Source organism: Melopsittacus undulatus, chromosome 2 (genome assembly GCF_012275295.1).
Source record: "Melopsittacus undulatus isolate bMelUnd1 chromosome 2, bMelUnd1.mat.Z, whole genome shotgun sequence".
NCBI lineage: Eukaryota > Metazoa > Chordata > Aves > Psittaciformes > Psittaculidae > Melopsittacus > Melopsittacus undulatus.
Genome location: NC_047528.1, coordinates 76,721,522 through 76,737,602, shown reverse-complemented (window position 1 = coordinate 76,737,602; position 16,081 = coordinate 76,721,522). Strand labels below are relative to the sequence as shown.

At 38.1% G+C, this 16,081-nt stretch overlaps 1 protein-coding gene across 6 annotated transcripts in view; it reads left to right on the top strand.

Annotated features, from left to right (window-relative positions):
- CTPS2 (CTP synthase 2) overlaps positions 1-16,081 on the top strand; it is a 67,543-nt gene that overhangs the window by 6,053 nt on the left and 45,409 nt on the right. For 5 of the 6 annotated variants that reach the window (XM_031051026.2, XM_034074317.1, XM_031051025.2 and 2 more), the window contains exons 4-13: positions 122-222; positions 1,593-1,709; positions 3,083-3,166; positions 7,580-7,660; positions 8,840-8,991; positions 9,250-9,382; positions 10,106-10,194; positions 11,506-11,600; positions 12,408-12,470; positions 13,089-13,132. In XM_031051026.2, coding sequence (XP_030906886.1) covers positions 122-222; positions 1,593-1,709; positions 3,083-3,166; positions 7,580-7,660; positions 8,840-8,991; positions 9,250-9,382; positions 10,106-10,194; positions 11,506-11,600; positions 12,408-12,470; positions 13,089-13,132 — 959 coding nt within the window. The remainder of the gene's footprint in view (positions 1-121; positions 223-1,592; positions 1,710-3,082; positions 3,167-7,579; positions 7,661-8,839; positions 8,992-9,249; positions 9,383-10,105; positions 10,195-11,505; positions 11,601-12,407; positions 12,471-13,088; positions 13,133-16,081) is intronic. The other variant, XM_031051029.2, reaches the window with a different exon arrangement.

Below are 16,081 nucleotides of genomic sequence, written 5' to 3'. Positions count from 1 at the left end.
GAAATAGAAAAAAGAACTAGTAGTTTACTTTTGATTTTTTGCTTGTTTTCACCCTTTTGCATGCAAAACCTGATATGTAGGTCTCAAGATATGCTTGCTTGGTTTGTTTTTTTTCTTGTAGTTGTTCCACACATCACTGATGCAGTTCAGGAATGGGTAATGAATCAGGCAAAAGTTCCAGTGGATGATGACAGAAAAGAACCACAAGTTTGTGTAATTGAGGCAAGTATAGAATCTTTTAGGATATATATTCACAATGAACACAACTAGCTTGCTTTCTCCTTGCCACTTACTGTAAGAAGGTCAGACTGAAGTTTTATGAAGAGCAGCAATGCAAAGGCACATTATACTTTCTTTGGTTTGTTCTGAATATGACAGGTGTGGTCTTTATCCCTACATTTTCTGTTTACTTGACTAAATCTCATCTAGGACACTGCTGAAACTAAGCTGCTTAAGAGTTTTCCCTTTGCAAAACTGTGAAGGAGTTAGACTGAGTATGTGTGTCATGTACAAATGTAGTCTGAAGTTTTTCTGGTACTAGGTGAAAACAAATGTGCAATTCTTTCAAAGGCCACTTGATGGCACAGAACAATCATGAAATACAACTACTTCATAAGACAGGTGCTAAACGCTGCTTTATTCAGTGATTAGTCTACCTTAGCTCTTTGTGTCTTTGAAAGACATCTAATTTTTGTCTTTATAACAGGGTCTTTGTATTGGATGTCAGTTTGGTAATATTGAAAGTCTTGTATAATGTCAAGTATTACTTCATGTTCTCCATATGGCATTTATCGATGTTGGAAAGTTATGATAATATTGCTAAATGCCTGTATTTTGTTGATCACAACTGTTCATTAATCTGACAGGAAAATAAACGTTTTTTTTGTGTCTCTCGCCTAGTTAGTTGTATGCCATCCAAAGTAGCACATGTAAGCACAATCATTGCAAAGCCTGTTAGGGAAAAAAAAAACCCAACAAAAAATCAAAACCAAAACCTGAAGTAAAACCCAACAGCCATCGTTAGGTTTCTCCTTAATGTGTGTAAACTCTTTAAAAGCACATATTCTAAGTAGCTGTCAAGAAACCAAGTCTTTAGTTTGAAATAGTTGTGGTTCATACTCTCAGCATCTGCGCATCGTTGGCCCACACTGTTGACCTGGCTCACTGGACAGGTAGAACTGCTAGAGATTGCTAAGACCCTAGGGTGCAATACATGTGACTCCTGTAGAGAGGGATGTTGGTTTGCTTCTGCCTTATTTGGAAGCTTTTATCCTTCACTATTGATTACTTGTTTACCACTTCCAAAACATCGTCAAAGCATGTATTATTCAGTAGCACCTCTCATCTTCCCAGGGGAAGCTTATGTATTTGATGTAAAGTGAATATAAAAAAACTTGAAAATTGTTCTGTTTTCCACAGGAAACAAATATGCAGAATAGATCTAGGCTCTTTGCAGAGTGTGCCTGCGAGTTTCGATTGTCTTTTTTTTTTTTTTTAAATAGGTAAATATTTCAGAAAACTTGGTAGAGGTAGACTTTTGGTTGGTTTGTTTTTGCTTTATGATACTGACATATCTAAGCTTTCTTTTTCAGCTTGGTGGAACTATTGGAGATATTGAAGGAATGCCATTCATTGAAGCATTTCGACAGTTTCAGTTCAAAGCAAAAAAAGAGAACTTCTGTAATATCCATGTTAGTTTAGTACCACAGGTAAGTTATTAAATTGATAAAATAGATTTTAATGTGTATTGGACTTCATATTTGTTTACTTTTTCCATTAACCCTTTCATGGTTGAGGGTTTTAGAGATGCAAATATGAAACCCAGTCACACTGGAGTAAATAAAGGCTTTCATATTTACTTTATTGATGTGAGAATCAGTTTTAGTTTTCTGAGTTACTGAAAACCCGTGTTATCAACACTGATTTATCTAGAATGCTAAATATAGTTATACTTCACATGAGAAGGTGATGGTACATTGTGAACCCAGTAAGAAAGGCACTCAAACTCTCTAAGGTATCACTTAAAATTCTATTTGTTAGAGCTAACACTATATGGAAAGAATGGTGTAAATGACTTTGTCCCTTTAGGAGGTAGGAGCCCCAGGCTTTGTAGCCTGATGTGCAGTGTTCTGGGCAGACTACATCTGAAGAACTGATTCTCTCCTTTCGGTCATTTGGACTAATAGATAATTTCATTACAAGGAAACAACTGTATCATCTTTATTGTAAACAGAAAGGATGTTCGACAGAAATCCTTTCTGGAGAACTTCTTACTGCATTCCTAGATAAAGGGAAGGCCACACAGGCAATGGAATTGCAGATCTTGAGTAGGTGCTCTCTTCTGGCTCCTCTGTTACAAGAGCTGGCTGAGTTTGTCCTGCAGCCAAGGATTTTGCGCAGCGCAGTGGGCCTCTGGAGGGGAACTCAGGTGTGAATCACTAACTCCTTGTGTACAATGGTCTTTTGGTCAAGGCCACTGCAACTTCTTGTGCAGGGCTAAAAGTATATTTCTATTCTAAATTTTACTTCACAGATATGTTTTCTTATTATTTTAAGAGATAAGTATTCACTGGGGAGATTTTGGTAAGCAAATACTGGTAATGTTGATATGATTGCACCTAGTATGGATACAGAGAGAATTATTAGCCACCACAGCTTTGGATTGGAGGATTGGTCAGCTATTGGTAAGATAGAGGTAATTTCCAAGAACAGTTACTGAAGGCCATGTGCTGTGCTGGACGTTCTCTGTTTATTGGCAAAGTCCAACTTTTGGAATATTTGTCTTCTACCACCTGAGTCACTTGCACTGAAACTATTTCTCTGAAAAAGAACCCAAACCCAACCTAAATCCAAAACCCAACCAAAACCAAACAGAAACCCCCAAAATAAACGTGACCTGAACTAGGGCGTTGTGGTTTCTTCGCAGAGTTTCTTATATAACAGTGATGTCATTTCTGTTTCTGCCATGTTGTGGCTCTGTTTGGATATGTTTACTTCCTTAAAGTATTATTATTTGCTATGGCTTTTCTCTTTTCACCTGTAACTGCTTTGCCATCTGAGCTTTCAAAATATGTCTTTCCAGCCTAATGCCACTGGTGAACAGAAGACAAAACCAACACAGAACAGTGTTCGAGCACTGAGAGGTCTAGGTTTGTCTCCAGATCTGGTGAGTCAATAAATGCAGATTTTTATTTACAGGTCATCTAGAAGTGTCCTTGTGTAACCTGTCTTCAAAGTATAAGCCATAGTGTCCCATGAAAGACAAGAACTTTAGAAGAAATAAAAAATACATGCTTCACTGCTTCACTAAAGCCACAGGAAATCAAATTACCCTAATTCACTTTAAGTTAACTTAATTCAACTAAATCCTTGTGTTATCTTGGGACTGTAGCTCTGTTCTTCTGAAGTTCTTTGCAGGGAAATCATTCTGCACTGCTAAAAAGAATATAAAGCCTCAGTTTAGTTTGTGGGAAGATCTAGAATGCCTCTGGCCTCTGATGTTCTCTCACAAATATTTTCTTATGTGTAAGTAAGAAGAAGCAATCCTACCTTTGAAGTACAGCCTTTCAAAAAATATTCCTGTTTGGAAATGTAAACATATGGGTGAATCTCTAAAGTAAGGTTCCTCAATTTCTGTCATAGAATTGTAGAATAATTTGAGTTAAGAAGGACCTTTAAAGTCATCTTGTCCAACCCACTGCAATGAGCAGGGATATCTTCAGCTAAATCAGGTTGCTCAGAGTCCCCCCTGACCTTAATTTGAATGTTTTCAGGGATGGGGCATCTGCCACCTCTCTGGGCAACCTGTTGCAGTGTTTTACCGTGTCCACTATAAAAAAATTCTTCCTTGTATCTAGTCTGAATCTGCCCCTTTTAGTTTAAAACCTTTACGTCTTACTCTGTCACAACTGGCCCTACTAAAAAGTTGATCCTATTTTTTTTCATAAATCCTGTAAGTACTGGAAGGTCACAATAAAGTTTCTACAGAGCCTTTTGTTCTTCAGGCCTAACAAGCACAGCTCAGCCTTTCCTCACAGGAGAGGTGCTCCAGCCCTGTGATGATTTTTGTTGCCTCCTCTGGACTCACTGTAATAGCTCAATGTCTGCATTCCTGCGCTCAGGGCTCCAGAAATAGACAGTATTCTGGGTGAGGTCTCACCAGAGTAGAGTAGAGGGGTAGAATCACTCCCTTGACATGCTTCTCAAACTTCTTTTAGTGCAGCCCAACATATTCCAGCTTTCTGGGCTGCAAGCGCACACTGCCATATCATGTTGAGCTTCTCATCCACCAGTACCCCCAAATGCCTCTTGGCAAGGCTGCTCTCAATCCCTTCTTGCACCACATACTATAGTGGCCCTAAAGCCAGCAAGTTACACCTCCTGGCTAGCTGGCAAGTGATCAAAAGACCAGCTCCTTCATTCTTTCTCTCCAGTGCTTTAGTTAATGAGTTTGTGGTTATTCACTGGATGCAGTTTTTGCCTCCCTGGTACTTTTCCTTGGGAGCAGAGAGGAAACACAATTAGAATGCAGCTCCCTGTTGTGATGCGTGTCTGACACTGACGTTTATCTGCTTGGTCAAGTGCTGATAGCAGTGAAGCCAGGACAGCACAGCCTTAAATGCCAGTAAAACCTCAGTTCAAACTTAGTTCCTGTCTTCCTGAGCTGCAGCTGGTACAGCTGAAGACCTGCTCTATTTCTAGGTCTGCTTGAGAAACAGAAAAGGACAATTTGGCTCTTTTGTGTGAGGCTGTTTGTTACATCAAATAATATTTTCCTTACTCGATTCTGGAAGTTGGTGAGCCTTTTCCGTTCCCATAAAGTCCACTGGGAGAAAAAGCTTCCTAGCCCTTCTGTTACGGTTTAAGCCCAGCTGGCAACTCAACCATGCTGCCCTTGCTCACTCCCCCCCCTTCCTCTCCTGGCTCCGGAGGGATGGGGAAGAGAATTGAAAGAATGTAACTCCCATGGGTTAGATAAGAACAGTCCAGTAACTAAAGTATAGCACAAAACCAATACTGCTACCACCAATAATAGTAATGATAAGGGAAATAACAAAGGAAGAGAATACAGCTGCTCACCAACTGCCGGGTGATACCCATCCCAACGGAGCAGTTATCTGGTCTTTCCGGGTAACTGTCCCCAGTTTTACATCCTGGGCATGACGTCCTGTGGTATGGAATACTTCTTTGGTTAGTTTGGGTCAGGTGTCCTGTCTCTGTTTCCTCCTGGCTTCCCCTCCTCCCTGGCAGAGCATGAGACTCATAAAGTCCTTGGTCAGAGTAAACATTCTGACCAGCAACTAAAACCATTGGTGTTATCAGCGCTGTTCCCAGGCTGAAAGTCAAAACCACAGCACTGCACCATCTACTAAAAAGGAGAAAAATGACTGCTACTGCTGAACCCACGACACCTTCTCAGAAATGAAGGAGTGAGAATGGTCACTGGTTCTATATATTTATATCTTCAAAGAAGAAAACTTATTCTTAAGAGAATAGTCACACAATTACATTTTGTGTTGTACTTTCTGATTTTTTTTTATTTTTTAATTCTTGCATTTCAGGTTTATGAAAAAAGCATGCTTATTATAACTACAATATAAGTAGGATATGTGTACATACAGTATATCCTAGGCTTACATAGGCTTTATAAGTAGGATATGTGAAAGGATGTCTTGTGTAGCTTCAGATTACAGTTGCCATGTCACAACAATCAGCTTGTGTAGTGCAATGCTGCTCTGCGTTCCAAGCTTCAGGCCCTAAATTTCAAAATCTCTCTTCAGGTGCTAATTGCATATGGAAAGTTGCCTGTGATTTTTAAAGCCTTTAAGATAATTGCCAGTGCCTGACTCCATCCCTGCCCTTCAAATTAATTTTTAAAAGCCTGCTAATTGTGTGTAATAAAAGAAAAACAGGCTGATCTAGTCACTTTATCTCATCTACAGTCCTTGCCTGAGGCTGCTGGTGACCACTAAAGCACTGAGAGATTAAACTCTGAGCACAGCTTTTTGATGCTGCTATAAAGTTGCTTGGGCACTGCTTCAAGAAAATCTTTAAATGGTTGCTGTCTTGGGCAGAGGCCCAAGGCCAAGTCAGCACATGGGGAAGTTCTTAGAACAGCAGGCAGGAGGACTTCTTTCATAAGCTGTTCTGCCAGGCTGCCTGAGCTAAACTTGGCTAGACGTGTTCTTAATACCTGCTCCCTCCCTGTCTGGGGCCAGGTTTTCTTGAGGTGGCATGCTGGGCCAGCCTTAGCTGTGCATGTGCAGGAGCCTTTCTGTTCTCTGTGGGGTGTTCTAAGAGCTTAATGAAAACTGCTGTATCTGCAGATACAATGGATACTGTAGCAGTGTTTTGAAGACTGATTATACACTTATCAGTGCTGCCCTATTCAACTGGATTGTCATGCATCTTTGTTTCTTTGAGATCTGTCTCTGCCACTGTAACCAATTCTCTGTGACTGCGTTAACTTTAAATTTGTCTCAGCAAGATGGATGATAGATTTCAAAGTGGATTTAATTATATGCTCATATTATCAATTATATATTACTGCTGTTTGAAGAATTATATCTTCAAACAGCATCCAGTTTTTAAGTTGTGCTTAATTGAATAGAATGTACAAATTGTTTCATAATTATTTTATGGTTATTAAAATGTGCACTGGTTTTCCCTTATACTTGCCATTGGTTTTCTGTTTCTGGAATTTCTTGCAAGGGTAGGGGAAATTAATTAAACTTTGTCAGTATTAGTGTAACTAAGCTGCATTCTGGCAAGGTGATCAAAATTTCTGAACAAAAAAGGGCTTAATGCACTAAGTAGTTGCATTGGCTGGAAAGATGGGGAAAATAATGAACGAATCAGGATCATCCTACTCTCTGTTACACTTCTAGGATTTAAAATAGCTTTATGTAGTAGACTGAGTAATCAATAAGCACACTGATAGAGCAGTTCTGCATTTGCCTGAAGTTACATAATGCAAAATAACACCTTCCAACAAACACCAAATCACGTTTGCTTGTTGGTAAAAATTGCCAGTATTTTCTAAAATTCTTTAGCAGAATAGTAACGCCAGGAACACCCTACCCTCAAAAAAAAAAAGTTATGAAATATTTTTCTCATCTTCAGCCTTCTTTTCTTCATGATGTACAAATTCAAAACTACAAAAAGGTGCTGAAGTACTGAAATAATGGAAAACATGCATGTAAGCTAAGTATTATTGCTTAAAATTTATCTGTTTTTTTTGTTTCATCATGTTATTTGTACTTGCAGAGCTGCCAGACTTTAGGCAGAGAGTATTATAACACTAATACACAAAGGGAGAACATGAGGAAGAAGTACTACAGGGAATACCAAAGATTAATGAAAGTGGGTCAGTATATGCAGGTGACTGATTTACTTCTGCCTTGCTAGCAGATATTGGTGAGCTATGATATGTTGTGAAACTCCAAAAGAGAAGAAGAGGAAAAAAAGGCACAAAAATTTGTTTTGTGCTTCCGAAGGAGTTACTTTCTCCAAGAGCAGTATTGGGTATTCTGTTGGTTTGCCTAGTAAATGCTCAAATCTTTTTCTTCTGTTATGACAGATTGTTTGTCGAAGTGCAAAACCTATAGAAATGGCAGTGAAGGAAAAGATTTCCATGTTTTGCCATGTGGAGCCTGAGCAGGTCAGTACTTTAATATTTTATTCATCATTATTTAAATATGTGAGAAAGCATCCAAGTATTTCTGTGCATTTGTATTCAACTTCACATTCATTCTAGATGATCTTAAGGTCCTTTCCAACCCTAACCATTCTATGATTCTATGATTAATATGTATTTGGTTACAATTTTTATCTTGCAGTTATGTACTCTATAATACTTTAAAAGTATTGGGAGTTTATCTTTTAGATTGTATGTCAAATAGTCATTAACAATTTGAGTGGATGTTAAGTGAAAAGTTAATAGAAGGAATAGATTTTGAGTGAATGGCTAATTTCTATACATAGTTGTGAAAACTGTGCACTTCTGAAGCTATGGTTGGTTATTGTCCTTAAATCATCTCAGGTGGTTACAATAATGGATGAGCAAAGTGTGGGTAAAGCTGGGGGGCTGCTTCTGTCAGACACATGAAGTATCTTACTGCGATAATATTTAATAGGCTGTTCATACCCTTTAACATGCTTGGAACATCTCTGTGTAGTTCTGTATATTTTTATAATTAATGTGTGATTTTTACTTTACTAGTTTGTGATTAATTGCTATTCAAATACTAATTCTGATAAATGCTCCTTAACATTTCTGCGAGTGAGAGTGTTTTACTCTTCAATGTAATGGATAATATGAAAGGGATAACAGATGGCAGCAGTTAATGCTTTGTTTCAAATATGTGTCCATATTGGCCTGTCTTTCTGCAGGTATGTAAGAAAAACTTTTTTATCCAGATGAGCACATGGAGGGCAGTGGGCTACTACTCCTGCCACTGCTCTTCCTTTCACCTTACTATCTGTAGAAGACAGCATCCTTGAGCTAGCTTCTGGAAATCCTTCAGAAATGCCTTTGTGGTTCCTCTCCACCCAGAGACAGACAGGTGGAAGTTCAATCAAACAACAACGCTATGTGCTTTCCTGTCAGTATCAGGCTGTGTGTAATCAAGTACACAGTTAGATTCCAACTGCAGTTATGTGACTGGACTAAGAGTCCAGTGTGCCCCTGAACTTCCCTGAAGTTCATGGCAGTGTTTTGTTTCTAAATTTCTGTCTGTTAGGGTAGAAGCTCAGCATGTAGTATACAAAAATATAGAATGTTATATTTCCTATGAAAAAATTATTAGCTAAGTCTCTTACGTTACCCTTTTTTTGTTAGGTCATATTTGTCCATGATGTATCTTCCACTTACCGAGTACCAATCCTGCTGGAGGAGCAAGGCATCATTAAGTATTTTAAACAGAGGTTAAATTTGCCTATTGATGACCATCCAAGTGATCTTCTAATGAGATGGAAGAAAATGGCTGACAGGTATCCATCCTAATTCCTGCTTCTTTTTCTAGAAGTATTTTAATGCCAGTTAGGATTGTAGGTCCTGTGAAGTTGCCAAACTCGATGGGGGACAGTAGCATGTTGCTGATCAACAGCTGCAAATGGTCTGGGTTTAAAAACTGTCAGTTTGGAGATTTTTAGTTGATGATTTGTGAAGTTAAAGGAAAAGCAAACATTGTTAAAATGTCTTCTGTGTGAAAATCAGTCTAATAGCCAAAAAAAACTTGTTTTTGTCAGATATGAAAGGTTGCTGAAGGTATGTTCCATAGCTCTCGTTGGCAAGTACACAAAACTAAGTGATTGCTATGCATCTGTTTTCAAGGCTCTGGAGCACTCCGCACTGGCAATTAATCACAAACTGGATTTAATGGTGAGGATATTTTTGGCTTTTGCTTCCGGGAATACTTTGAATATACTCTACTATACTATACATCATGGGAGACAGTTTTAATTCATGTGGAAATTAGAAGTTGCATCATGCAAATTAATACTAACTGGCCAAACATCTTATCTTTTCAAGAAGTGTGTACAAATTTAGTAATTTTATTTGGATGTAAACATACTTGAAAGGAATAATGCAGTACCCGAAAGTGGTTCTTATGAAAAAGCAGGCTTTACCTACACATTTCTATTTACATCAGAGGTAGGTTTTGCTCATGAGACTGCTTATCATGTTAGTAAGATTAGCTTAAAGGCAGAAGAAAACAGGTAAACTGAAAGCAGTTTAGTTTGTTTTTAAAATCCAGTGCCAGAAGCTGTTGCTCTTTATTTTGTTTAATATTCTGAGAGCTATCCATTTTATTTTTAGCAGGATTCTGATATCAGAATTGAGCCATAAACTTAGTAATTCCTCAAACACAAAACTATTTAGGGATGTAGTTTGCCTCTTATTAATAAAAACAGAAAGTTGAACTACATGTGGGAAAACCTTACCACCTTTCTTGCTGGTAGAATTATCATTTTCCATTGCTGAGTTTGTTCCAGGGATGGCAAGCCTGAAAATTCACTTGAAACTATTAGGTTGTCTTAATACCATTAAAAAGTTGCTTTCAGTGGAAGAAAAACCTGTTTTATTGCATGTTTTTTTTATTAGTACATAGATTCAACAGAACTTGAACGTTCTACAGAAGCAGAGAACTCGGTGAAATATCACCAGGCATGGCACAAACTGTGCAAGGCAGAGTAAGTAGTATTGGGTGTTCTGTATCCCAAATGCAAACAATGATAATTATTTCATGTGATGAAAAATGCTTCAGTAAATAAGTTTCAGTGCATCCAAACTTAGGTTACTTACATAAAGTGATAGATACGCATGGTTAGTGACAAGCGTCAGACATAGCAAATTATGGTATCAACCTTAGTATCTGCTTTTAATCTCTTTAGAGAAGTTGCAGTTGTTTGTTTGGGTTTTGGGGTTTTTTTTGTTTGTTTTGTTTTTGTTTTATTTTCTTTACATTGCAGGTCAATTGCCACAGATTTGTCTTTGTCAGCATGCATCATAGTGAAAGGTAGTTAGATAAAATCTTAGTAAATGCTGCTAACAGTCTTCAAACATAGAGTCATAGACTAGTTAGGGTTGGAAAGGACCTTAAGATCATCTAGTTCCAACCCCCCTCCCATGGGCAGGGACACCTCACACTAAGCCATATCACCCAAGGCTCTGTCCAACCTGGCCTTGACCACTGCCAGGGATGGAACATTCACAACTTCCCTGGGCAACCAATTCCAGTGCCTTACTACCCTCACAATAAAGAACTTGTTCCTTATATCCAATCTAAACTTCCCCTGTTTAAGTTTTAACCCATTACTTCTTGTTCTGTCACTACAGTCCCTAATGAATAGTCTATCCCCAGCATCCCTATAGCCCCCCTTCAGATACTGGAAGGCTGCTATGAGTTCTCCACACAGCCTTCTCTTCTGCAGACTGAACAGCCCCAACTCTCTCAGGCTATCTTCATATGGGAGTTACTGCAGTCCCTGATCATCCTCGTGGCCCTCCTCTGGACTTGTTCCAACAGTTCCATGTCCTTTGTATGTTGAGGACACCAGAACTGCACACAGTACTCCAAGTGAGGTTTCATGAAAGCAGAGTAGAGGGGCAGGACATCTATTAAGAATCATTGCCAGGATTTCAGTTTCCATTGTTTGTTGTCAAAGTGCATTTAATTTCTTCAGTATTATTTAGTAGACCTTAAGTTCTGATGTCAAGATAGAGTAGTAAAACTGTAGCAAGTTTATTTAAACAATTGGTATTTAAGCAGTGGGAGTTTCCCTGGGAAGCCTGAGGCTGGTCAGATGAGAATTGGGGTGGGTAGATGAGGCAAACCTCCAAAATGAGAGTTAAATTCTGTGTATTCTGAGTGGTCATATGAAACATGCCTTTTGTGCATCATGCTTGTTTCGGTACAATTTCAAAAGTCTTCAGTTTGTATGGACTTCCTTTGCTGGCTTGATTCTGCATGTTGTTTGCTTTATATATTGGTGTCATTCCAGTGGCATTCTGGTCCCAGGAGGGTTTGGAATTAGGGGAACAGAAGGCAAACTCCAGGCTATTTCCTGGGCAAGAACAAAGAAAAAACCCTTTCTTGGTAAGATCATTAAGAGTCAGAAATTGTTGTGTTTTGGGAGTGTATAGCAAGCTAATTGATTTGATTAAAAACCGAAACAACAACACACACCCTGTGGAAGGATCCTGTTTTAGGCAGTATGTGTGCTGTAGTGAATATTTGCCTTGTAGATAATGCCCAGGGTTATAGTCATGTACTACATTTACTATGTAAAGGAAGGAAGAAAAAGACTGTGCCTGCTTCAGAGGTTTTATCTGCTATTTTCACATTTATGTGGAGAGTCTTCGTGTCTTGTAATTAAATCAGTGTCATTATACATATTAATCAGCGTGCAGAAAACATAGGTATTAAATAATTTTTCTTGCTTTACGATATATTTTATTATGGTGTAAGTCTAAAGATGCCATCTAGCCTATAAGCTAAGTGCTGTTTGTATAAGTGCCTCTGAAGCTTTGGCCCCTACTCTGTATTTCTTACATTTTTTAAGTGATTACTTGGACTAGTTGCCAAAGCAAAATTTGTATCTGGATATACCCAGCCTTTCAGCTTCTCTGTGTCTTTACAGTAATTACTGATAAAATAGATGGGAGGAAAAAAATTCTTTGAAAAGTCTTAAAGCACTTAATTTTGTCACATTTATTTATCGGTGTGCCAAATTTAAAGAGTTTTTTGCATTGGGCAGTCATTTTGTTTTAGCTTGTTATTAAGTCTGGGTATATACACTGGTTACCAAGATTTCTAAGTGGTCAACTTTAAGACAGACTAGCAAATACTTTCAGTCCTGCTCTTTGTCCTGTTAAATTCTGGGGGTTTTGTTTCCTCTTCTAGGAGTTTGCCTGGGAATGCAATTAGCAGTTGTGGAATTTGCGAGAAACTGTTTGAATTGGGAAGGTGAGCTTAGTATGCTAGTGTGAATATGATTTGCTTAGAAGAAATTTTATTCTGTATGTGAAGTGTGTATTTATTATTAGAACTATTGTATAGATCCTATCATCATTGGGTACTTAGCTCTTCAACATGATCATTTTCAGCTCAGCACCCTGTGCCAACTTTCTGTACAAGGTGATAGGAGCTCTTCTCACACAGATTGCTTGAAACCTGCTTATTGATCTAGCAAGTATAAGAAAGTGTGCTTATAGTTTACCTCTGTAGTGTCTTTCTGGAGTGTTCAGGTGGTGAAGAGTAAAACTGAGAAGTGGTTTTCTCACTTGCTTTCATTACTTTGAGTAGTCAAACCATAGCTATTGCAGTAGAAGTATGAAGAGATTTAGCTCACCAAATAACTTCTGTGACGGACAGCTGGGAGGAAAAAGTTATGGGAAGTAGGAAAGGCAGTGTGTATGACTAAGGTCATATGCTTCCTGTGATTGCTTGAAAGTGGTGCAGTGTATGTTTAAACATATAAGATTGTAGTTTAAATGTAGACAATGAAATGCCACAGAACTGTTAAGATGCATTTGTAACGCATGTATAACAATGGAAATGTACTGTGTTTTGAATGTGTTTCAGATGCTAATTCTACAGAATTTGACCCAGACACAAAAAACCCTGTTGTAAGTACTGATTTTTTTTTCTGGATTAGTTTTGTGAACATGTATCTTTTATTAAAAAGGGTGTTAGCTCTGTGTAAGATCTATCTATATCGTTACACAGTAGCACATGAAAAGGCGTCTGTTATCCCTATTCAGTATTGTTTAAAAAGGTATTTTTTTTTAATAGTGCCTTGCTTTCACCTCCTTGGTGTGTGGTTTATCTTAGCTTTATGTCTTGTAATTTTTCTAATAGTTTTCTTGCCTGTAGACTGATGCTGGTAGTAGACAATAGTTATTAAGTTGGCTTACTAGAGGATAAAATATAAAGAGAAGCTGGAAAGTGTAGCACAAAGCTATTATCAAAGTAGAAATTTGTATAGAAAGATAAGGATTGTATGAAAAGCTATTGAAAAATTATTTTGTTTCCTTTGTATAAACAGTATAAATAACCACTCCTTCTCCCTTATGAATCTCACAGTCCTTCTTTTGAAAAAAAAAAATCAGTATTGTAGATATCACAGAGCTGAATTTTATGCCAGTGGTAGAATCTTTTTTTTTTCCATGTATCTCCTAGGTCAGGAGATTATGGTATCACAAGATCATAGCAGTAAAACTTAAAAGTGTTCAGTAAGATAGGGTTTTTAAAAAAATGAAAAAGAACAGAAACACAAGTGAAAAGTAAAGTAGCTTCTTTAGTGTCAGTTGTAAACATCTGTTCTAGTGATAACTTACAGAGACCTACTGTTCCTGTGTCAGCTTCCTTCAAAAGAGTTTTGTTGGGATTTGTAGGTTAAATTATATATATATTTTTTCCCCCACAGCTGCTTAGTCTGAAACATGCAAGTAGGAGCTTTTAAAAGCACTTGACCTGTTTTTTCAAGGTTGTTTATATGTTATGCATGTCATGTTTTAGAGTGTTGTGGTTTAAGCCCTGCTGGTAACTCGGAACCGCTCAGTCACTTGCTCGCTCCCCCCCTTCTTCCTCCTCCTGCTCCTGGAGGAATGGGGAGGAAAATCAAAACAGTGTAACTCCCATGGGTTGAGATAAGAGCAGTTATACTAAGGTATAACACAAACCACTACTGCTACAATCAGTAATTGTAAGAGAAATAACAAGGGGAGAGAATACAGCCACTCACTACCCACAAATGATACCCAGCCTGACCTGAGCAGCGATCTGGGCCTTCCAGATAACTGCCCTCAGTTTATATACTGGGCATGATGTGCTGTGGTATGGAATACACCTTTGGCTAGTTTGGGTCAGGTCTGTCTCTGTTTCCTCCTTCTCTGGTCCTGTCTCTGCTTCCTCACAGCCTCTCCTCCTCCCTGGCAGAGCAAGAGACTCAGAAAGTTCTTGACTGGAGGAGCTATTTAGAGCTAGTTTCATTTAATTTCTTGTAGTAGTTTAAAATTGTGGTATGGAGTACCTCTTTGGTCAGTTTGGGTCAGATGTCCTGTCTCTGCTTCCTTCTGGCTTCCCCTCCTCCCTGGCACAGCATGAGACTCACAAAGTCCTTGGTCAGAGTAAACATGACTTAGCAACAACTAAAAACATTGGTGTTATCAGCGCTGTTCCCAGGCTGAAAGTCAAAACCACAGCACTGCACCAGCTACTAAAAAAGAGAAAAATGAGTGCTACTGCTGAACCCAGGACACTTCTCATGATTGCATTTCAGGTAGTCACCTCAGGTACCTTTTGGGGCTACAGCTAGATAATTGGGGATTGAGTCCCCCTTTGGAACTGGTAGTTTCTCTACGTTATTTTAGGGTTGTTCACAGTAGCTGGCTCTGATGCAGGGCTCTACACTTAGCTGAAGTCAGGAACATGGGTGATTGTCTGCTGCAGCCCTACTGTCAGTTTCTTCTATTACAGAAATTGTAGTGTGTATTAGTACAATATATCTAGGACTAAATTTTTATTCCATAAATAATTAATTGAATGATTTGTGATTGGCATTCAAGGGTAAGTAAGGTCTATATGTTAAAGAGAACATTATTTGGACATAAAATTAAGAAAATAATGGAGTGAGTGAATGTGTCATGGGAAGTTAATGCAGTGTTTACAATCGAACCAGTATGCTTGCAGTATGTATAATGGATATTCTTTTGTTCTGAGCTGCATTAAGGTTCTGAAATTGGTTATTACCAGTTATATTTCAGCATTTTAATCTGATCTTTGACATCTCAGTTCTGGACGAGGAAGGGATGTAAATCATTCCAAAGGGGAAATTTGCTCTGTCAATAATTATAACTGCTAATAATCTGTCTTAAAAGAGTCCATGTTGTGCTAAAACCAATTTAGATATTCTATATAATAATGAAACAATAAAAACAATCAGAAGAGAAGCTGATTAGTGAAGCTTGTGAGCTACCTAAGTGGTGTAGGTGTTTCATTATTTAGGAAAGTTAGTTCACTGTATTAGCACTGATAATATCTTGCAATTCTGCTATGTTGTTCAGCTGAGGGCTAACTTGGGACCAAAGTTACGTACTTTTCTTTTGGTTCTTGCTCTGTTGGAAACTCAAGTGGGAACAGAAAGGCACTGGTAGTAGTAGTAGTAGTTCTATTTGGTTTTATTTTTAAGAAAAAGGAAAAAAGACAAAAGTTCAGGTATGTAGTTTGTCAGGGGAACTCAGAGACAGCTGTAAAATACACAGCTACATTTGCATCTCTTAATTTGCTAAGCATTCAAATACTCTGAACTGTACTTAACCAAAGCTGATAGTTTTTTCTAAAGTATGTATAAAATATCTTGGTCTACTTTGCTTCCTTAATGTCTGTGTCTGTGGAAATTTTAACCTTTTTCATTAGAAATAAAAAATTGGGAACGTAAAGTAACCATACCACTCAAAATTAGGCTTCCAGAGAAAAAACAGGTGTCTGAAATAATGAAAAACATTACTGGCAGTTTAAATAACACAAGTTATTGTACTACAGAGGAGCATTGTCTGCATTATTTAAAAGTTTTG